Source organism: Octopus sinensis, linkage group LG2 (assembly GCF_006345805.1).
Source record: "Octopus sinensis linkage group LG2, ASM634580v1, whole genome shotgun sequence".
Taxonomy (NCBI): Eukaryota; Metazoa; Mollusca; class Cephalopoda; order Octopoda; family Octopodidae; genus Octopus; species Octopus sinensis.
In genome coordinates, this window is record NC_042998.1 from 115,653,063 (window position 1) to 115,678,817 (window position 25,755).

Genomic DNA, 25,755 nt, shown 5'->3' on the forward strand with positions numbered 1-25,755 from the left:
TTTACGTCCCCGTAACGTAGCGGTTTGGCAAAAGAGGCTTACAAAGTATAAGTCCTGGGGTCGATTTGCTCCAGCATGGCCACAGTTAAATGGCTGAAACAAGTAAAAGAGTATGATGGTTATGTAGACGGTATTTCATGGTGTCTCCGGTCTCCAGTGCCACCAGTGCCTTAACCTCAAATTTCTAAAGTAAATTCTTTATGACGCAATTGCTGTTAAATCTGAATTCTCCTTTACGTCTACAGTTACATAAGATATTATTTGTTTCCGTTCTACCAGCGTAGTTACTAATAGTGTTCCTCTTTCTTCTTTCTCCTGTAATCCTATTACATTCAGGGAAAACGTGGTAAATAGATACTCTGTGGTGCTCATAGCATATAAACATAAAAACAAAACATCGTTTCGGTAATTTGATAGAATTGAAACGGAATAATATCAACTACCCTTGCATTTTCTAGAACAAGGAAGAAACACAAACAAATAAACAAACCATCTAATATTTAGGATGCTATACACTATACCATCAAAAATAATTTAAAGATCACCCTAGGAAAGTATCATTTATCAATTCAGACAATAACCTCAAAAGCTGATGGGTGTACCAGCTGAGCTGTTTACTTCAGAATTCATTGAAGATAGTCATGCCTTAAATGAGATCTCTTTCCATCACCTTCCATCCGCTCCACCAAATACACACAAATACATGCATAACTCAATCAACCTTCGCACTGTTCAAAAGGAATAAACACCCCTCTATTAAACATCCATTGATGTTATATCGCTTGAAGAAATGAATCCGTGAAGATGATCATCCCGATGCCCATGTATACTACGGACTACACTTTGATCATTCCAAGAATACGGACTGTGCTCTTAAAAGACATGAAATCTGTTGAAACGCGTGTAGCGATTCATTAAATGTTTATAATTTCCATCCAAGGATTATTGTTATTATTTCTATATTTATCTTACACTTTATACGCACAGCTCGACTCAACCCACCAAAACTGGTTCATCAGTCAGCATAATTAGGCTGTGGTTGACATAATGGAATACGAGCTATATTTGCATATTCAAAACGTTCCCCGTAACCTAGTTTAAAAGATATATATATATATATTATGAATGTTTGCATGTATGAATATATGTAAGTATATATATATATATATATATATATATATATATATATATATATATATATCTATATATATATATATATATATATATATATATATATATATATATATATATATATATATTATATATATATATGTATATATATATATATATGTATGTATATCTATCTATCTATGTATGCATATATATATATATATATATATATATATATACATATATATATACACACACTTGTACATACAAGCGTATGTACATGTATATATATATATATATATGTCTGAAAATATGTGTATATTATCCATATGTGTGCGTATGTATATATGTGTGTGTATGTGTGTATGTCTATGCGTGTTCCAAGTTGTAGGCCTGTGTTTTGTATAGGGGTACATCATTTCACAGAAAAGTTCATTAACTATGTAACTTTTCTGCAATTTGTTCCTTTTTGCTTGTGGCTGGAGAAAAATATTGAAACTATTGTCTAGCACGAAGTTCTAGTTAGAGAATTCAGTAATTTAGAGTAATTAGTGTAAAAATACCTAGGCGTGGCTTAATATAGACGCAGGCATCGGTTTGTAGTTCGCTTTATCCAAAATGAAGTGAATGCTTGTGATTTTACTTATTTTTGGTAATAATAAAGGTGAACGAAGCTTGATATAGTGGCAACAATTTCTGTGTATGTGTGCGCTTGCGTGTGTGCATGATTGTGTGTGGTGTGTTTGTGTTTACATATACATACGGACATATATATCTTTGTGTGTGTATATATGTGTGTGTGTGTTTGTCTTAAGATATGTATGTATGTATGTATGTATGCATATATTATATATCTTTTGCAGTCAATCTTAACAGGTTTCGCACAGGATATTTGATAACATGGCAGTCACCAAGTGCATACATACATTTCGGAGATGGCAGATATATATGTAGTTAAAAAAGATGTAACGACTGCTCTCTTTTTATTGTATCGGTGTTCTAGTATTTATAGTTTGTATATGAATTCAGTGTATGGATGAAAAGGAAATCCAGTGAATATGCTTAGAAATATTTTTCGAATTAATTGGAAATTTGTATTTTTTCAATGCGCAGAAATGGGAGAAAATGTTCTAATAGGAAGTGTAAGTTAATAAAAAAGTGATATGGATCACACTTAGAATGTTTTCTTTGTATAGGGACTGTGTGGTTTATGAGTGAATGATATACCTTCAAACAGGAAATGAAACCGCCCTGTACATATGGTTAAGCAGATTACCACTCAGTATAGGAGCACTCCGTCGGTTGCGACGACGAGGGTCCCAGCTGATACGATCAACGGAACAGCTTGCTCGTGATATTAACGTGCAAGTGGCTGAGCACTCCACAGACACGTGTACTCTTAACGTAGTTCTCGAGGTGATTCAGCGTGACAGAGAGTGTGACAAGGCTGGTCCTTTGAAATACAGGTACAAGAGAAACAGGAAGAAAGAGCGAGAGAAAGTTGTGGTGAAAGAGTACAGCAGGGTTCACCACCACCCCCTGTCGGAGCCTCGTGGAGCTTTAGGTGTTTTCGCTCAATAAACACTCGCAATGCCCGGTCTGGGAATCGAAACCGCGATCCTCCGACCGCGAGTCCGCTGCCCTAACCACTGGGCCATTGCGCCTCCACTAACCACTCAGTATACAGGATTAACAATTCACTACTCAGCAAGTTAAACTTATACAAAACATGTAAAATAGCTGCTAAGAGTTGTAACATTCATGCTTTTCCCAATAATATTATTGATGTTTAAGTGAAATAACGCGAGGCAAAGAGAAACAAAATCGAATCAAGCAAACTAATCACATTTACTTAGTGTTGAATAAGCAGTTTGATGTGCACAAATTCATCACTTCTTATTCTTGTTCAGTTGAATGTTATCCTGCCCGAGCATAGTTACACCCAAAATGCCTCACAGTCGTGATAATGCCGCATTTATTCAAGCACACTTTATGTAGGATTACATGAAAAAATGTGCACTTCTAATTTTCAGGAAAGTTTAGCTGATGTTTCTAGACACGAGGCTGTTTACATGATAGTGTGTTGTTGTTGATGGTGTTAGTAGGCGAGTTGGCGGTGGTGATAGTGGTGGTGGTGGTACCAGTGGTGGTGGTAGGGGTGGCGATGGTGGTGTCGTAATTGCTGTTTAGCCCTAGATTACACTCTTCCTGGGAAACGCTCCGGCAGTACCCACCGAGTATTATTTTTTTCAGTCATCACAGTGTATTTAGAACTATATTATCATGTGGGATTTTTTTCTCCTCTGAAGGTTTGGCCGCTATTTCTAGCTGGTTTACCACCACATTGGAAAAACCTCGTTGACTCATGGGCAACATCAATTGATAATTGAATAACATAAGGTGAACTTTAGAAAAAGAAATTGCAATAGAAATATCAAAGAAATCAAAAAAAAAAAAACATTTTGTCAGATGTTAAAGATATAGGAAGAATACAAGCATAGTTCTTTCATTGTTTTTAAATAAAATAATGGAATGGTTAATACGTTCAAGAATGCTAAACAAGAACATACTTTCTGAGAGGTAGTTGACGAAGCAAAAATAAAGGTATAAGTAATATAAAATTTGAAATAATAAAACAGCAAGCTTTAACAAAAATGTAAAAAAAATAACCTCTTCGTTACAATACACTACGTTACAATACATACAAAAACAGAAACGTAGCAAAAGAAATTTCAATAGCACTTACCAAAAGCACCTTGGCAAAATAATTCTTTACGCTTCTTAGTTCTTTTGCATGAACCACAATTTGCTGCCAGACATGATGGAACACAATGAATAAGTATTAAAAAAAATAATAAAACAGTTTTCTAAAACCTAAAACATCACAAACATTAAAAAAGAAAAGGGAACATCACTTAGATATCTTTCTGAGAAAAAAAAAGAAAGAAAGAAAAAAGAAAAAAAAAGTTAAGTTTTTATATAAGAAATATAATAAAAAAAATAATAGAAGTATCAAGGGAAATTGCTTTAGTGAAATCAATAAACACAAAAGTACAAAATCAGTCTTTAAGAAAATAAGGACAATGGAAGAATACACACGTACATACACACCCATATATATATATGTATTATGTATATATATATATATATATATATATATATATATATATATATATATATATATATATATATATATATATATATATATGTATACATACACATATTCCAGTTAACATAGAAATTGTATATTCTCAATACATATATATGTAATTCAAATATAAAAATCACATTTTATTTTGCTGTTATTTTGAAATTTGTTGTTTATTTATTTATTCTCTAATTTACTATCTGTCACAAAATGTTGTATAGGTCTGTAGGACAAAACAGTCCGATCAAACGGATCTTTTGAGAAGAATTCCTTCGGAAGGAAGCTGATGTATGTATGTATATGTATGTATGTATGTAATTATGTATGTATGTATGCGGTTTGTTTGTATGTATGTGTATATCTATGCATTTATTACACCCCCCACACACATACACACACACGACCACATACGCACACACACACATTATATATATCTATGTACTGCACCACACAAAGCTCTCTCGTTATTTTAGATAATTAACACGCACTGACAATGAAAGTATTGCTGGGCAAATGAGGTAATACAAATCTTTAGAAAACACACCTACATACACATATACACACATACATGCATAGATAATATACAGATAGGTAGATAAATAGATAGATACATGCATATATGCATACGTGCGTGCATATATACATGCATACAAACATACATCTATACCTACACACATACATATGTATGATGAAGACTCATCCAAAATAAGTATATGGTATTGAGTACTGCTTTTTCCGATATATATACGCGCGCGCACACAATACACAGTCACACACATACATATACATAAATATAATTTTGTGGGTATGCGCGCGTGTGTCTGCATATGATTCGTGTGAGTATCCATACATGCCCTCAAATAAAGCTATTTCAGTCACAGCTTTATTTTCTTTCACGAATATGGAGAAGAATACAAGTAATGCCCCAAGATCTACTGAACTACATTTAGAAATTTCGGCAATTTGAAGCAAAAATTCAAGATCCACTTTAATATTCTAGAATGAATATAAAAGTGTGTTAAGCCTTTGCAATTTATATAAAAGTGTGTTAAGCCTTTGCAATTTAGTATCAGAAAATGATACTAATTAATTTGAAAAAGAAAACTATTTAAATGTATAAGTGAAGTAAATTTTCATAAATTTTCTACAAATGCAGACACATTAATTTCTTCTTGCCTTCTGCAAAAGCACGCGGCCTTGGATGCACAACAAGCCGCATTTATAAAAATATATTGGTAAATGCACAAAATATTGAATTTTTAGAATTGTATTTTAAATTTTGACATATCCATATTTAAATATTTAATGTAAGGGAATTTATCAATATCGCAGACGCAAGAAACTTACGCTTCATTGCAATATGATGTACATGCATGCGCAACAAGAAGTTGATTTTAGAAAGCCTTTTTTGTCTGTTATGCAGTTGTATTTGAAATATGTCTAATGATTATGTGAAGAGTTCTTGCTTGAGACTTGAAACTTTATGTCACGGAAAAGTTAACACTTGCCATACTACAATATGTACTTGGGTATGGTAGAGGGCGGAAGAGATAAAGAGAAAGAGAGATTGAAAGAGATATAGATAAAGAGAGAGAGAGAGAGAGAGAGAGAGAGAGAGAGAGAGAGAGAGAGAGAGAGAGAGAGAGAGAGAGAAAGCGTATGCACGCGCATGTGTTTCCTTGTAAGTATGTTTGCACGCAGACATACATACATTAGCTGATATGAATAAAAGTCTGAAAGGGAATTGATGAATACTGCTGTCAGAGGTTCATAAAGCCGGTTAGTTTCTTTGTTTCCCTTAGATTGATACAGTAGTTGTAAGGGTACGAAGCTGTTTTTATTGCGTCTTTGCCAAGACATATAGATATGCCAAGTAATATACGTGAGTTGTCTCGAAAGTAATATATATATATATATATACATATATACATAAATACACACACACACACATACATATATATATATATATATATATCATGCAAGTAAGGAAAATGTATGTATATATGTATATATGTACAAATATATGTGTGAATTTATGGTAATATATGAAAACTCCAGAAAAATTGCTCAATATGTGGTGTAGCGAAATAAGGAGGCATGCAACGCCGAGTACTTAAGAACTTTGATTCGCCATTGTAAATCTCGGATTCCATCCTACTGCAAAGACATTTGGTAATGTCTATTGCATATATATTCCACCATAGCTTCGAGTAGATCTAATACTTTTGAATGGAATTAGGAAAATGAGAATCTGTTTAGAAGAGCATCGATGCGCTGCTCATTATCTCAAAAAGCCTCGGTTTATATCAAAGTCATAAGTAACTGTGGGAATACTCAGTCACTTAGAATATAATTCAATCGATAGCTGCTTCTTGTCACCAAACAACTGAGTGACTCATCGTCGAGACTGACGGAGGATCTACTTAAAGCGATATGAAATTTAATAGAAGCTGGGTCTTCTCATGTGACTTTGTTCACTGCGTAACAACATGTCAGGCTATACTGATCATATATAGAACGCCTATCAATATATGGGCATATAAATGGTGAAGTTATAAAAATACTCGTATTTAAAAGTAGTTCTGATATATATTTCGAAAGAGCTTTTGTGAAGGATTGTTTGTTATGGGTTATTGAAAAGTGGATATGTAAGGCATGAGCAGTGCCGGCTATGAAGGAAAGAAAGAAATAACAAGAAACATAAAGAGTAAAAACAAGCGAAAAGAGTGACAAAGAAAAAAGCGAAAGGAATTTAGATCGTAAAGAGAAATAGAAAGACAAAAAAAATGACACAACGATAGTATTGGGAAAAATAGAGGAAGAGAGAAGAGTTTTGCACACAGTATATAAATAAACTTTAGAAATTGAAGGGTAATAGAGTTACCTGTAGAAGGATAGAATGAGAGAGCATAATATACAATATGATGAGATTTAGTGACATAAAAGCTAATTATAAACATTTACGATTTATGGGCCAGGAAAGGTAACTCTAATGCTGACTAAATGGTATTTTGAATTTATTGAGTAAAAGTTAGAATTTCAACTCAGAATATCCTTAAAAGTGAAGCAAGATTTCTAAATTCTTGCAGATGCGTAAATCATTGAATCATTTAACAATTGGTTATAGGATTTTCTGCAGTACAAAGGTTTCCATTTGATGTTCAAGTTGTGTATTTGTCATTCAAGTTCAAAGCGTATTTTGATAATTATTACTCGCTGAGGAACCTTTAGAACGTAATATATTATGGTTATATTGTATTTTAAATAGGTAAGCCGTTAAACTGATATAATCTTCATCAGAGATACTTCATAACTGTTATATTCATCAGAGATACTTCAGTATAACAATTTCCAGAGCTTGTCAAACATCTAACGATCAGAGATAATCAGAGTTAAATTATATGTTTAACGACGTATCGCTGTGTCTCCATTTCACTTTTTCTTTCTTTCGGTTTTCCTACACATATCTCTCCTTTCAGTCACTCTTACTCTTGTTTTCCCTACTCACGTCACACCTACGTACCCATCACTAAATAACCAATGTCGGACTTTTCCTCACAAATATAATTATGTACTTCTAGTCGTGTTATTTCTTTCAAATTATGTGACTTCCCAAATTATAGGTTCGAATATAAATGAATTTTATATCACTACAGCCTGACCAGCCAAAATGGGGAAGTTCAATGTCGCACTGATGAAACGTCCATTCCTATTTAATCACACACACACACACACACACACACCACATATACACATTACACATACGCACAACATTACACACACACACACACACACCACATATACACATTACACATACGCACAACACCACACACACACACAATTTGTTTGTGGAACACTGAAACTCGAAACAGATAAAGCTATAAATAATAGCTCCTTTGGATGGTAGAAGTCGCAAGTTGCTCGCGGGACTCGAGCTTTCATTTCTACCATTGGACCTAAGCAATCCTTTGAATTTCTCTATCCATATTAGAATCACTCTGCTTACCAGCAAGAATTGTATGTTGTTGACATGATAAGGATTTACAAACTTCGAAAGAATGTGAAATAACTCTATATTCTGGAACGGTGAAAAACGAAGCAGTTAAACCCACAAATAATAGGCATTGGGTAAAAATACCCCCAGGGTAGAAAAAGTCATAGGCTACATGTTGGACTTGAACCGTCATCTCCTATAAACACAACAGACGTTCTACTATTGGTAACAGTAAAGTTTCTAAAATGGATAGTGAAATTCGAAGAGATTTAGTCCAAAGGTAAAACGTCTATCATATTTACAGATGTGGTTTCGAGTCTCACATGTATCCTTCGACTTTTGTATCGAAGCTGTATTTTAACATAATATATCTATATCTATATATGTCCTATATCTACTGTAAAGCATATATACCCGTTTCTTTTGTATAAAATCCTCACCAATATAACAACTGAGTACTATTATTTATGTTTCGAATTTCACCTTCTTAACAGGTTCTCCGTCGATTACGACGATGAATGTTCCAGTTGATCGGACCAAAGGAACAGCTCGAAATTAACGTACAAGTGGCTTAGCACACCACAAATACGCGTACTCTTAGCGTAGTTCTCGAGGAGATTCAGTGTGAGGCAGAATATTTTAAAGCTGGCTCTTTGAATTACAGGTACAACTCATTTTTATCAGTTGAGTGAACTGGAGCAATATGAAATAAAGTTTCTTGCTCAAGGACACAACGTGTCGCCAGGTATTGAATCCAATCTTTTGAGCGTGAGTCGAATACCCTAACCACTAAGCCACGCGTCTTCTCAAGATGCGTGACTGGGAGTTTCACCGTAGATAAAATAAAATACAAGAATTATTTCGTATTCTCGATTATCAATATAAACATATATACATGTGTGTGTGTGTGTGTGTGTGTGTGTGTGTGTGTGTGTGTGAAATTAAACATTCGACTAGCAAACCAACATGATGTTAAATGGAGAGTATTCAAGATTTATTCAGTGAATTCCAACAAAATAGAATTTGTTTTGGTTATTTAAAACCTTTAGTACAGAAATGTCATATCTTTGAAAAACGCTCTAAACAGCGATAAGAATCTGTGTTTTGTAAGAAATTATTGAATACATTCTGCTTACTCAGTAATTAGCATCGAGTTCTTTATATGTGCAACTAACTGTAAATATGTATATAAATGAGTGTATATGTATGTGTAAATATATAGTTATGTATGCATATATCTTGTTTATATACAAGTGAAAACAGTTTATGAATAAAGTTAGCAATATCTATTTATGTGTGTGTGTGACTGTATGTATTAAACAGATATTCTAAACTGAAGCACATGGTTTATGATCCAACGACAGGGCCTCTGGACAGGTATTCGAGTTGATAGAAAAGTCAGTTAAGTGTATATCATCGCAAACTATCTTTAAAAATAAAGCAAGAACAAATCGAATAATCTAGTCTAGATGCACTCTTCCTGAAAACTAGGCAAGATGGACACATGTCAAATGCTTTTTTTTTCCTAGGTCTGTTCTATAATTACCTTGAGTGCCTTAAGTGTAAATACCAACAACAGTCAGTATCTTACAACTGTTTTTCATAGAACACTGCTTAGATGGAGGACTGTTTTATATATAATATAAATCCCTCTATCCTATATCTACTGTAAAGCATATATGCTCGTTTCTTTTGTATAAAATCCTCACCAATATAACAACTAAGTAGGATTTGTTTCCTTACCTTTCTTGTGATTGTTACTTGAATTGTAGGTTTTTGATTTCCGATCAATTTTCCTTCCATCTTTGAAAGACCTCTTGGCTGCCTTTTTCAAATTATGATTTTTGATTTTTGCTACGTTCGGCAATGGTCTTCTATCGAACTGAGTGTTAGCATTTCTTGGCGAAGATGTTCTGTAAAATTGCTTGATTCTTGAGTGTATATTTTTTATCATCTGCGAATGTGAACGTTCTCGATGGTTTCGAAGGTCTTTCAAACCATTTTTCCTCGTGATAGGTGGATGAGTTGGATATTTATTTTGTGAAGAATTATCTGGCATCCAATATTCATAGTTGAGTCCTTTGTTGTGTTCTTTATAAAGTAACTAGAAAGAAGAACAACTAATGTATTATTTCCTGACTTCTTACTGAAATGAAGAGGGTGTTTTGTATATGAAAGAAGGTGTATGTGTGTGAGTGCGTGCATGTGTGTGAGTGTGTGTGAGTATGTGTGAATGTGTGTGAATGTGTGTGTGAAAGAGAGAGAGAGATAGAATGGGAGATAGCTAGATAGAGAGAGAGAGAAACAGGGAAAGAAAGAGAGAGAGAGAGAAGCCAACAGACAGACAGTTACATCGAATCCATATAGTGTAGGTGTGCCGTTCACTTTGCCGGTGAGCAATTTCGGGTTCAATCTCACAGCACAGCTCCTTAAGCATTCTCTTCTATCAAGTAAGCCCTTTTGGAAGAAAATTAGTCATAGGTTAGTAAGGCCAGTTTCCGTATTCTGTTGTGTATACACTACCCTCACTCTGGACGGACCCGGTCAGTCGCAAGATTTTAACTTTTGTTAGATGAGTCAACTAGACCAACGTGAAACGAATTGTTTTGCTCAAGAACACGTGTTGAAGTGTCCAGGAATCGAAACCATAATCTTATGATCATGTGTGTAATGGTTAACTCCTAAACCACATGCAATCCCGCTGCGGTGGCTCTTCTTGTTTATATATAAAGGTGTTAACCCCTTGCAGATAGAAAGTGGTACTGACCGCATTACAACAATGTATGTGAACAGTGCGGTGTATCGTTCTGTGCAGCACCGAGTTTTCGAATATTTCACACCGAGAAGAATTCCTTGTATGAAAAATTATGTTGTTACTGAACGACCTAATACAAGTTCACGGCATAGATTGTTCATACGCGGCCTCCACTTTTTTAACAAATTGTCAGGGAATGTAGAGTAGTACTCGCGTATCTCATTTCAATTTTTAGGGCAGCAAGGCAGGTGGATAAAAAGATAATTGTTTTTCTTAAACCATTCATCGTAACCAACTTGCAGCACACGAAACTATACTAAATGCTCATATAGACGTTAAATCGGTCGGGTTAAGTCTTTCATTCAGGAAATCGGAACGTAAAGAGCATAGAGAAATACTCCAAGACATTTCGGAGAATATTCTTACAATTCTACCAGTTCAAAGCCATGCCCTTTGACTGGGATATTATTTTATCAAGTCCAAATTTTGACCGCGACAATATTTGATCATACAAGGCTGAGGGATGGAACAAATACCGCAAAGCATTTTGTACTATGCTCTAACTACTCAGCTAATTGACAGGTTTAATACCACTATCTCTCAATGCTTGCGATTTAGCAATGTTGTCTGTGCTGTATGTTCTCGGGTAGGTCTACTTCTAGAGAGTACCTTTCAAACTTCTAAGTCGCAAGTCACAGAGCAGTTAAGAACTCTCTGCTACAATTCATTCTCAGTCACAAAATAACATGCACGGTTTTGCCTGAGAAGGGAAAGATGGCAGGGAGAGACAGAGAGATAGCTTGTGTATATGTGTGAAAGAGAGGGAGAGGGAGAGAAAGAAAGACAAATGGATTTAGATGCGGTTAGCAAGTAACACAAAGCAATCAAAATAAGTGGAAACGATAATATCGAATTGCTTATATACATATGTGTGTGTGTGTGTCCGTGTGTGTGTGAGTGTGTGTATGCGTGCATATATGTGCCTATATATATATATATATATATATATACATACATGCATATATATATATGTATATACACATATAAATATACATACATACATTAATATATATATATGTGTATTCATTTATAAGTAAAGGTATATGCATATATTTATTGCGCTTGTGCATGTATGTATAGGTATCTGTGTGTGTGGATGTATTCATATAAATTTATATACATATAAATATTATATGAGCGTTTGCACATGTGTGTATGTATGTGCATGTGTGTTTCTGTGTATGGGTGTGTTTGTCTGTGTGTTTGTGTGAATGGTTTAACTGTTTGTACAATTTTAATAGAACTCAACGTGATATTCATCGCTGTTTCCGTTCCATTTTCCAGGCTAACTACACAACGACATGCAAGATATAAAGAGGTATATAATAATTCTAATTGCAACCTTACCAATACATAGATTTTTTCCTTTGTTGGACCGACTATTCGAAGTGATTCGTTCTTGTTTCCATCACGTTCGTAAAATAGTTCTGTTCCAGCAATATTTTTCCTTCCTGAAGATTCTACGTTATAGTTTCCATTCAATTCAAACGTCTTGTTTGCCGACATCAAAGCTTTAATGTATATATTGTAGAAAAGATCAGAAGAAAAATATAAGAATACTGCAAAGGATTAACAATTAACGTTATATATGGCACGCACTCAGTTCCCATTTCCTTTACATATTTATATATTTGACTGTGGTTTCGAAGGACCTAATAGTTTGACTTGCTAGAAAAGCATCCAAGTTTCCCTCAAATCACATTCTATTTATTTTGAATAAGGATGATACATTGGAGATATTTGTCCCTGACTTATAAGAAGACATGATAATAATGCTTGGAAAGTCTTGTTCAGGCCATAGATTTCCTTGATAAGGACAAACTAGGGCTAAGCAACAACAACGACGAAAAATATTTGACTCCAAGTGAGCTATACTTCACGTGGATAATGTTCTACTAAATAGACTCTACCAGAAAAAGTACGGAATGGCATTGCTGGAAAGCTTTTGATCATAAGCCTGCTCAATTTGAGTTGACCCGGGGCCAAGCAACAATACATCTGATCCAAGATTAACAAACATTAAGTAAAACTGAAGTAAATAACGATGTCTCCTCTTGGTTTTTTGAACGACTAGAATTAGCAGAACTCCTATCATACTGTCTTAATAACAAAGGATAGATTTTACACTCTAGTCTTCGATGCTCTATATCTCAATAATAAAAACGACGGAATGGTCACGCCTCGAATGCCTTTCATCACACATCTATTCGGCCACAGTTGACCCTACCATACCAGCAGGTATGTGTCGAACTTATTCTTAATACATAGGCCTAAGTGTTTGAAATCTTTAATTTTATTCGTTTATATACAATAGGTATAAGTAGTTGCATGGGATGGTCAAAACTAAATATTTTTCATCTCACATTCAGAGTTCACAATGGGATAAATGCCAAGGAGAATATCAAGGTGGCATTTTTCCAGCATTAGAGCATTTTTTTTTATTTTGTCATCTCTTTGACAATTTGGCACTATTTTGTCATAAGTGATATTATGCATATATGTAAATGGCCTGCATTTAGATGTACGCTATAGAACTAATATGCTTATCTACACAGTTCTTATATTCGTTCAATGGCTCCCCACTCTGGACTGCAACCATACTGTAGCAATATTTTCAAGGGTTTACTTGATCATATCGATGTCAGCATTTATTTAATATTGCTTCATTCTTATTTTATTAGATTTATTTGTCCAATTTGTACGAGACATAAACAGACGTTCACCGATTTTCATCCCTCACCTCCCTCACCTCACATATACTTCAGCAATGCAACTACCATCTTTGGACTTTTTTTGTGCACTTCCTCACGCTCGTTTTTTCCCCCTCTTTTTATTCATCTATTTGAATTATTTGTTTATCTGAAATGACTACGTATATATATATATATATATATATATATATATATATATATAATATATATATATATACGTGTGTGCGTATGTATGTCATTATTCAGTTTATTTCAAGTTTTTTCCCAATAGAGAAAGAACCGGTTTCTAACCTAGGTCCAACGTTCCTTCATTGGAATTTCAACATCAACAACAGTGTATTTTTATTTGTTTGTATCTATATAGGTGTGCATGTGTATGGGAGGTGCAGCATCAACACGCAGTGCAAGACCAACACAAAAGCACGTGGGTTGATTGGTTGCGAAGAGAACTACTTCTAAACAACGCAGCCTATATGTGAAGTGAAGTATTGAAAATTTTGTACTACTGGCTCTTATCTACCTCTATTTGAATATGTTTTGCACTGCTATGATAACTACCTTAATTGAAAGAAATTGTATTGCTGTTATGTAGCCATATATGTGAATAAATTTCTATTGATTTCGCTTTTTGTGTAACAGACTTTGTTATTCCTATAACTCATACCTCGTCTGGCGTAAATCCAAATAACTTACTAAAACAAAATTTCGGAAAATATAAAGAAAGGAAGAAATAAAAATAAAAAAAAGAATTTTGTTTTAAATTTTCCATAGAAGTCATCGATAAAGAAAATGTGGTCTTCCGAACTTCAGTAATTTCTTAGATAACAGAAGGGACACGCAATCACTCCAACGTGTAAAGGAGACCTAAAATTATTTAAAACAGACAAAGAACTAATATTTTCATATATAGAAGATGTGTGAAGTCGTGGTGAGAATGATGCTAAAATGTGTACAGCGTGTTTCAGACACTGACTTTATTTTCTTTCACAAATCTTCAAAGCGTCTTTGGTTGCAGGTTTTCAATAGGGGAATCACTGGTTCACTTCATTTCTGACGGTGCGATTGATAAGTGACGGTCCGTAATTAAATGTACTAGATGATAAACAGTTGTAACAAGGGACTTCATCCATAAATCACCATTATTTCAGGTTTCTCTCTGGTGCTTATAATTGTTGATGTTATACGTGTATAACATTATTAGTGTATAACATTATTAGTGCACACACACTGACACACACACACACACACGCACATAAATGTATAGGCGTGTATGTATGATGCACACATGAGTTTATGTGCATATGCGTATATATAAGTTTGTGTGTATGTATGTGTGTGTGTGTGTATGTGTGTGTACGTGGACCTATAGATTTCTAACTCACTAATCACAGGGTCACTTCAATCACGATGAAAGAAGTGTCTGTACACTCGGCTTTTGAATATTTATATCTCACCGACTGAAAAGGTTTCAAGGTGATTATTTCTGGTGGTATATTTCAAATTTTGACAGTTGAGCACAGAATGTTCCTAGGCCTTGGCATCTGGTTGATAGGCCACGTGTAAGAGTATAAGCGGTATCATTCATTCTGCAACGGCAACATTACTCTGCGTTTCGATGGGTTGTGGACTATATGCATTTTGTAGAGCGTTGTTGTTGCAGAAAACATTAGCATTGTCGAGTACAACGATCCTATGCTTTGAGAATGAATTGAGTTGATTATTCTCTGTAAGACAGAGGCTATTAATCTGTTTTCTTTAGAACTTTCTTTCAACTTTATATAAATGCTGATAAACTGTGTCCAATAAATTTGGCAATAAATTTGGCTCAATAATTATAGAAATATAATGGACTGTTTGCAACTTCAAAGTCATTATTATCTACATATTTACACTTAAAGGTAATTAAAATTTTAGTAACTGAAATGCAAAGTTAGTTTTCAAAAATGAATATGAACTGAACTGATTAGAAAATAAAACGAGGAAATTTAATCCATTAAAAAACAAAAACAAAAAAAAATATTTTATGTTATAATAGCAACTAACTGTTTAATATCGGATTCAGTGTCTGGTAAACAATGTCTCGAGTTTCTTCTGTCAAGGATTTTGCAGTCTATTTCACTACGTAGTTAGCGATTGCTATACGACGCTGAATTTCCATCGGTTAGAAAATAGAGGGTAAAAGCAATTTAATTTTATATGAAAACTTTGGATGCTTATTCTGCACCTTTAACCGCTTTACTGAAACCGAGTTTCAGAATTATTCTCTATGTCTTATTAGTCTTCAGGTAAGTTTTGTATGAGTAAAATGTACATTGAAAGGAAACGAATTTATGGCCAACTCAGGTATATTCAATTCATGAAAGTTTTATAATCTTATCTTCATATCATTTTTTAGAGAGTGAAGTAGGAGAAAGTAACACATGAAATCTGTATTTAATATCCTATCGCTATTATTCTCTTCTTTTATTATTTATATACGCGATAACTGCTGAAAGTTTCCTCTCTCGCAAGGCTATTTTTGTAAATGTAATTTTACACATAAAAAAAAAATTGTAATTACTTTGCATTATTTAATAAGGTTCATATTTCGTCTCTAAAACTTGATGTTCATCTCATTTTATTTGTTAAAGATGCCAAAATGATAAGCGATATCAACCCTTTGGCGTTCTAGCTCATTGTGTAGTTTCTCACCTCATAACTTAATAAAAAAAATAGCCCTGCAGTGATCCTAGAGTCGTTGCTGACAATTTCTCCCAGAAAGGAGTGGTATGTCGTTATCTAGTAGCGAATGTTCAAATTCTTGTAAATTTCCATGCTAATTTTACGTAAAAAAAGACAATACGATGAACAAGCTTTTACATTATTCACAGATTTAATAACGCTGTGAAAAACTTAATGTAGTCAGCAGCATGAGACGTCATGCAATTCAGTGATGAGCAAAGCAATGGAACTCATTTATCTAGAACCACTTGTTTTAAATGTTGTATAAATTCAAGGTGGCGATAACTCATAGTTATTGCTTCAGCAGTTGCCCATGCATTAAAATTTGTGAAGCGAATATCTTAGTACTAACGAAATGTTAATTACTTATTAACAAGGTGTTTAATCTGTAATTGCTCTATCAAGTGCAGAAACTTTTGTATTAATTTACCATTGCTTTGTAATTAGAGACTCTTCTAAAACTTCTTAGCAGGTATCTGAATAATGCAAGCAGGCTAATATCAAAATTCATTGTCACGTAAATTTGTTTCAGCTAGATGAAAATTCTGTAGTTTCGAAATTACCAGAATTGTTTTTTAATGTCATGAGTCACTTCGTAAATTCTGTTTTTATATTCATCTATAGCTGAATTAGTATGGCTATATTAATTTTACCAGGGCGCATAAACAATAAATAAGAAAGACAGCAATCCCAATTCACTTATTCAAACCATTTGTTACTTCCTTCAACAACTATTCTTCCAGTTTTTACTTCTTCGCTTGAGAGAAACTTTATTCGAATCTTAAGCACTTTTCGAACTGTTCATTGGGCGAGATAACTCCAGATTACAAATATTTACATCATTATTAACGACACTTTCATTTTAAAATTTTCCTGTTGCGAACTGAAATATCAATATTCAAATAAACACTTGTTATCTTAATGAAGGTCTAGATAAACATCTCCAAGCTACAATGAACGCACTATGAAATAATTTGAGGATTTATTTTTTACTGGTCTGAAAATATTTGATTACATGGCATAATTAATTTTAATAGTGGAACGAATCTTGACTACATGGAAGTTGACAAATACTTATAAATAAATAAAAGCCACAACAATTACACTATTCAATATTTTCCTCGTATATTACACATTGATATTTTACTTGAAAATATTTCCCACTTAAATGTTTTTCAACAATGCTGCTGTGGACGAAAATCAAACCGATGTCCCTTTATTTATTCAAGTGGTTCGTTTCATTAGCTTGACTACTACTCCTCTCTTTTAATGGAAATTCAACGAGACCATTATGACCATGCAATTGAGAGGCATACTTCAACACATTAACGTGTATACATATTTGTTGCAAAAATTATCTCACCATTCACTACAAAAAAAAAAGCAACAATAAAAATTACAGCGTTCAACAATGAAGGCATTCACGAATGGAAGTCTTCAAATTAAGACACTTTCGCTTTTTGTGTGTCAATTCTAAAGTCCACCATTTCTTGTTCTAACGTTCCAGTGAGGTTTATACTAGCTATTAGGAAATAAATGACCACTTGTCAATCATTTTAATCTTTTTGAGGAAGATTTTATCCTACTACAGATTTAAGTCGTTTATAACTTGCTAATTTAGATTATGATGGCATTAACTTTATTGATTAAAATTAGTATAAAATAAAGTTGCTGATCTAAAACATTTCAATCTTCAATAATATTTAATTAGTTTTAATTAGTTCATTCACTGATAAATAAGAACGATGAATTCTTTTTGATTATAGCGTACCGTCTTCCACTTTGTCGAACTATAGCTGGCATTACTTCATTTGCTGGCTGTCGGAGATATTTTTGCGCTCTGCTGCGCTCGTTCTTGTGTATCATCAAAGTTATTTTTTATGCAATTAAAAATATTTTTGTGTTTTTGTGTTGTTGTATTTAAAACTGACATAAAGAGATAGTATCAGATTTTGTCGTTCTTGCTAGTCGAGAAGAACAACAAGAGAAGAAGAACAACAACATCTAAACAATCCGAGAGAATCAATCACATTAACTTCTCAAAGAACCACATCACAAAATGGTTGATATCAATGACACATCTAATAATTCAACCACAACGACACAGAATAATTCAACCTCAGCAAAAATATAAAAAATGGCTCTTATTTGCTGTCAAAAACATCCCCGATGATAAACAATATGGCCAAAGTAAACCTTCAAAAACAAAAAAAGTAAAGAAAAGAAAAAATGCTAAAATTTCGTGAGTGCCAAACAAAAAGTAAATGGCACGTTGTTGGCAATGAGTGCCCTATATAAATAATAACCTTATTTCACAAATAGCGCATAAGTGCCTACAAACTTTTACTCTTTGATCTCTACGTATGCATACGGGCTTCAAGAGACTGTCTGTCGATCTGTCTGTCTGTCTAACAATCTATCTATCTATCTATCTATCTATCTTTCTATCTATCTATCTATCTATCTATCTATCTATCTATCTATCTATCTATCTATCTATCTATCTGTCTGTTTGTCTGTCTATGTAGACACACATGTACATTTATGTATATATATGTGTGTATACATACATATATATATATATATATATATATATATATATGTGTGTGTGTGTGAGTGTGTGTGTGTGTGTATATATATAGATAGTTAGATAGATAGATAGATAGATAGATATATAGATAGATAGATAGATAGATAGATAGATAGATAGATAGATAGATAGATACACACACGCATACTTAGGACACAACACATAATACTTCTGTCCACAAACTCATACCTACAGTGTAACATCATATATTACAGAAACGATAAACGTACTACAGACTGTGCCCCAAACTACAAATTTAATATGTAAATTTCAATGTAAAGATGCATATTGTAAACTCCGTGACTCAAACCATTTTTACATCTAGCACAAATCCGATACTTTCTTGCCGGCTGATCATGTATTTTCTTCGCAAAACCTTTGCAACTTATAACAAGATTAAATTACATTAAAACTTCAGTTGACAGCGTTGAAGTTTCATACAAAATTCCTCCAAAATAATATGAATAACCTATCTTTAGTAATAAGAAAATATAAACCAGGATATATCACTTAGAGACATTGCAAATAAAATATTTCTTGATATCTCACATGACTTATACGTTGTATAAGTTTTCAATCCAGCGTTGGAGATTATATTGGATGCAAATATTCTCTTGAGTATTTGTGATATACAGCAAAAAGAGTAAACTGTGTGCCATTATTTCCAAGGTTTCGTGATGAAGTTGAGCTGGGTCTTGAATTGTTAATGAGTTAATATATTTAGAAATAGCATTGTTCTACACTAAACATGAAGGATTAATAAGGAAATAGAAAGAAGTAATAATAGAAAAAAATTAAACTCGAAGATCGCTTATGCGATAAATACATGATTGAATTGCGCACTAGCTCACGCACACCCATTCCCCCACAAACACAAACACATACATATATGCACATCTATAGATACATGCGTGAGTATCTGTAAGTATGATGTATATACATGTGTGTGTGTGTGTAAATACACACACTATTACATATACGAACATCGTCGAGATCGACAGCGAATCCATTTATGCACATGTACATGTACGTATAAATATTCAGTTGAGATAATGTCGCATATGCGTGTGCATATGTATACACACATACGTACAAACATGCAAACATACATACAGATATACTTATGTGTATGTGAAGAGAGATAGGGAGTGAGAGAGAGGAAGAAAGAGAGGCGGGTTTGAGAGAAAATGCGCGTAAAAAATAATAGCCAAGCTTTTAATATAAGGAGTTGAAGCCAGATATTATATGATAAATTTAAATTATCAAATCTTGGTATTTCAGATATAGAAAAATGTAATATTTTGTATGTAAGAGAAGAAAAAAAAATGAAAAAAAAATGAAAAAAAATGAAAAAAGAAGAAAAAGAGACGAAAAGTGAAAAACATTGCGTGGTACCTAAGAAATTTCGGCTTGTCTCTTCAACTGAAAGTTCAGTGGCACCAGCTGGTAATTCAAACATTTCATTGTAACCATTGTTATCTGAAGGGTAAACGAGAAAGACATGAAAACGTCAGAAAATAAAGAAATACTAAATAACATATAGCTTAGGCTGATATGTATGCATAGTTGTATGTATGTATGTATGTATGTATGTATGTATGTATGTATGTATGTATATGTATATATATGTATATATATGTATATATATATGTCTATATATGATATATGTGTTATGCATGTGTAGCGTGCGTGTGTGAGCATAATAGTATGATTACACAAACACACATGCACACACATATAGGTAGATAGACAGACAGATAGATAAATAGATAGATAGATAACTAGATACACACATACATGCATACATACAAATATATAGATATAAATGTACAATATATATGTGTGTGTGTGTATACACACACGCGCACATGCCTCTACACGCACAAACACTCACATCCACACACCCACACACATTAACACACGCACACATGGAGACATACACACACGCACACACACATACCTTATTTGGTAAGTACGTTGTGTTGACTACTTCATAGTAGTTGACTACTTCATATTAGGAGATATATTACTTGTGCTACGTAAGGTATGTTGTTAATGAATGCAGGTCTCACGATGGATTTCCTCTCCGGATGAAACTATTTCACTCAATGTACGTCACTAACGCTCTTGAGAAATGTGTGAATATCACATATTTCATTTCTATGTTCTCCATAGTAGGAGTTATAAATGGTCGACACCAGCGATTTAAATGATAGACGCCAGTCTTGAATAGTATAAAATAGATGTCAACAGTAGACAAGCACTGTATAAAAACAGAGAAGCCGTATGACCTCAAGTGAGCCTCTAAATGCCAGAAATAGCAACCAAGTCTTCCGAACGTGACACCATACGGAAGTAATTAAATAATGTAGACTTAGATAAAGTATACATAACGCCAGGAAAAGAAATGAAAGGCATTCTGATTACAGGTTGAACACCTTTGATAAGAGATCTGCTTGATCAAAGCTAACTTGATCAACTACGACATTTAGCTAGTTGCTCTCCAGCGTAAAGTTTAATTAATTCTACTTCATTTACTTCGTTAGTAATTCTGGCTCTGGTTCAAACACGGTCATTTCTCTTTTCCTCATCTCTCTAAAATATTGAGATTTATCAGTGAAACTCGTATCGATTTCGACGGTATGGGCTGAGGTTGATCGATAAATAGAACTACTTATTTGATTATCATGTAAGCGGATGAGCATTCCAGTGGCAGTGAGGGCGCGTGGCCAAGCGGTTTGGGTGTTGTACTGACAATCGCATGTTCGTAGTTTTGATTCCTTGATCGGGTAGTGCGTTGTGATCTATGAGTAAGACACTTCATTTGACGTTGCTCATTTCGACAGCTGATATGTGGTACACGTGTCCCTATTGAAACAACCTCAATTAAATGGAGACAGTGAAATAACGTATCGCACTAACGTTTGATGATTATAAACAAATGATCTGTCCAGGTTGTTCAGCAAGAAATTGCAGAACTGTCTTTCTCGGACTACGAGAGACGACCATCATTCCACTGATATAGATACCCTTATCGTAATCATGAAACAAGGTCAATGCAAATGGGGATAACAGTTGTAGTCCATCCGAATAATTTCAACATAGATTCTGTCCACCATGAATTATTCACTTTGCACAAGGTGAAGTGAAAATGGTATCAAAACCAGAAATTTGTCATAGCAAGCGAAATTATAAAACATTCGATTTTTTCTGTATTTTGTGAGTACATACACGCATACCTAAACACACATGTAAATGAAAAATTAAATTAATACATAAATTTTGTTTCTAATTCAGACAGAATTGGTATAAGATCTATTTAACGGGAAGCACCAAACTGACAGCGCCATTAGCATCTCGAGTAGAGGCGGTTATTGTTCAACTTTCTGCACACTGAATTCAAATTTGGTCGAGGTCATCATCGTGTTTCACCCTTTCAGTGATAAATGATTACCAATCCTGTATTGAAATTGATTCATTTTTATTTCTGTAGAGTACAAGTAATTCAAGGACCCAACCCCGTAGCTGAGTGTCACGTAGATTCGATCTGAAAATACTCAGCCATTTAAACCTTAATATTCCGAGTAAGAGTTCGGTTGTTCGACAAGAAACGTTCAATAATTCACTGGTAGTCATTATATCAAATCTGGACAAATGAGAGATGAAGACCACCAGAGTGACATCTGAATATAGATTGTAAAGGGTTGGTAGACTAAATATCATAAATGTTGTAATTCATTTATCCGGTGCTCTACAGCTTCTGCATATAACTGCCCCAGTACCTAACACACGTAAGGAACAACTATATATCATAGTCAGAATTATGCGTGAGTGGTCCATTATCAGAATCATTAGAGCAGAGTAGAAATCTCTCGGGATTAGTGTTCCAGAATTTTGCGTTCTAAATTCAAGTACTGCCGCGGTCAGCTTCACCTTTAAACCTTCCGAGCTCAGAAGATAAAGGACTGAAATTCATTTGTGTTTTCTTTTCCTTTTCTTGTTGAATAGACCATGCTGCGCTGTGAAAACTTTTTAAAAACCAATCGCAGTAACAATCTTTAAGAAGTGGAAGAGACTTAAACAAGAATGTAGCAATCTCTTTTGATTTGCATCTATCAAAAACCGTCTAAAGAAACCACAGTAAATTATTAGCGTGGACGGACTGATTTTGTTAACGGTACGTTACAGCTAATGATAATAAAAAAAGTATATGGATACATAAAGACCTTACCATCTCGTGGAACTGGTAAACGTTCGGCATACCTTCCTTCAATTTTTCGGCAAGTGTCGTTTTGGCCACCACATATTCCACACATATCAACCTTTTGACGTGAGTTCAAATGGTTATCGCAGCCAACTTTCTGTTCGTGAATAAAGTTAAACAACTTTTAAAAGATCGTACTGAGAAAAAGAAAGATTTAATCTTGCTCATATTTTTTTTTTATTAAAAATCAATCATTCATTAAATACATAACACAAGACAAAAAAAATATTATAAAGTGTTCGATATTCTACTGATTCAGTAAGGATACCCTTATCCTTACTGAAGGAACTTTTATGTCGTAAATCAACTTGCAAATGATAGTAACCTGTTCGCACTCAAACAGTACTGAACCGTCTTTGAAACTGATCCGCTAAACAAAACACAAAAGACTTAAAGCTGCAAAATGTTTGATCATAGATTTGATAGATCATAGTTATGACTACAACAAACAACAAAAACAAATCTCTTCAGAAATACATTACAAATGAACTTTTGTATAAATTCATTGAAGGTGAAGCGCCAACTTGTCTAAAGGTATAATACATACTAAAGCTATGATGTATTAACAATTAATTTTTCGAATTGTATTAATCGGGTAGTGAAAGCACATGGCTCAGTGGTTAGAGCATCGGCCTCACAATAACGAGGTACTGAATTCGATTACCAGACTCGACTGTCTGTTGTGCTCTGTTCTTGAGCAAGACACTATTTCACGTTGCTCCAGTTCACTCATCTGCAGAAATGAGTTGCGACGTCACAGGTGCAAACCTGTATCAGCCTTTGCCTTTCTCTTGGATAACATCGGTGGTGTGGAAAGGGGAGACTGGTATGCATGGGCGACTGCTGGTCTTTCATAAACAAACTTACCCGGACTTGTGCCTCGAAGGGTAACTTTCTAGGGGCACTCCCGTGGTCATTTATGACCGAAGAGGGTCTTTTCCCAATAGAATACGACTAATATTCTCTTGGATATGACACGTTACTATCATTTGTGGTTATTCGGACGGGAGCATGCTGAATACGTCATTGCGAAATAATTGAATTCCAGTCAATATATATAGGAACATGTATCTCGAAGTACATAAGGCTTAATGAACAGAAAAAGATTTTCAACGTAGTATTTACACGTTTATATTACAGTTTCAGTTGATTTGGAATCTACTGTACTAAAATATAAAAAAATGTTCAGGTACTCTAGAAAGTTTATAAATGCTTCTTATGGCATCAACAATCTGTGTGTGTGTGTGTGTGTGTGTGTGTGCGTGCGTGCGTGCGTGTGTGTGCGTGTGAACATATATATATATATATATATATATATATAATTATGTGAAATAGAAAGATGAATAATCTTGTAGTAGATTAATCAAAAGTTTAACCGATACCTTAGTAGCAAAAATCACAGCAGCAAACAGCACGGTTGGAGGTACAACCATCTGGCGTTGCAACCGTGCGTTGGTGCGGATAATTGAAATTAAAACATTATTGGTGAATTGAAGAAATGGAGTTGAACGCAGATTGAACAGAAATCGTTTTATTAATCTGCGTTCAGCTCCATTTCTTCAATTCACCAATAATGTTATATATATATATATATATATATATATATATATATATATATGTAGTTGATAAAAGCAACAGAAGATGGATATAATGCGGATCTTTATTCAGCATGACGATAATTTTGACTGGTCTCTTTAATTTCTTATTGGTCTCTTTAATTTCCACCCATTCAATCATGATTTGATGTTTTAGATTTTCTAGTTCACCTAGGTCAATTTATATGTGACTTTCTTCATCTATTTACATTTTCATCTGCCTTGATGTTTGTGGTTGATTCAGAGAATATTTAACTTTGCTTATTAGTTACATTGACTCTTTCTATCATTACTGCATTTTCATCAGGCCTGGGTTGGTCTATAATTATTTCCTCTGTAGTATCTTCTTTAGCTGCAACTTCCTCCCTTTTATCCCGTACTGATTGTTTAATTTGGTCAATCTGTAATTCAGTTTGTAATTTCTTTTTCATGTTTCTTCTGACATTGGCAAGTTTGCTACTATCTATGTAAGATCTTACTTCAGGGTGCATCTCTCTTCATTTAGGTAGGTTTGTTCAGCATTAGATTTATTATTATCATTATTATTATTATTATTATTATTATTATTATTATTATGTAAGTAGATGAAGAAAGTCACATATAAATTGACCCAGCTGAACTAGAGAATTTAAAACATCAAATCATGATTGAATGACTGAAAATTAAAGAACCAGTATGAATGAGCATGACACCCTCCCAAAACATTGTTGTAAAATTCTGTTAGCAGTACATGACATCTCTAGGAAGACATTCAACCAGGTGTTAGGAATTTTATCCTTTCCTGGAGATTTATTATTAGTATTATTA

The 25,755-nt window shown here is 33.9% G+C and overlaps 1 protein-coding gene across 2 annotated transcripts in view; it reads right to left on the reverse strand.

Moving 5' to 3' along the window:
- Nucleotides 1–25,755, reverse strand: part of LOC115232558 (A disintegrin and metalloproteinase with thrombospondin motifs 20-like) — a 178,774-nt gene that overhangs the window by 34,929 nt on the left and 118,090 nt on the right. For both annotated transcript variants that reach the window (XR_004997235.1, XM_029802511.2), the window contains exons 5-9: nucleotides 23,321–23,450; nucleotides 20,485–20,568; nucleotides 12,415–12,578; nucleotides 9,996–10,356; nucleotides 3,857–3,919 (exon numbers count right to left, since the gene is read on the reverse strand). Coding sequence is in view for 1 of the 2 variants with exons in the window: in XM_029802511.2 (XP_029658371.1) it covers nucleotides 3,857–3,919; nucleotides 9,996–10,356; nucleotides 12,415–12,578; nucleotides 20,485–20,568; nucleotides 23,321–23,450 (802 nt within the window). In the remaining variant the exon portion in view is untranslated. The remainder of the gene's footprint in view (nucleotides 1–3,856; nucleotides 3,920–9,995; nucleotides 10,357–12,414; nucleotides 12,579–20,484; nucleotides 20,569–23,320; nucleotides 23,451–25,755) is intronic.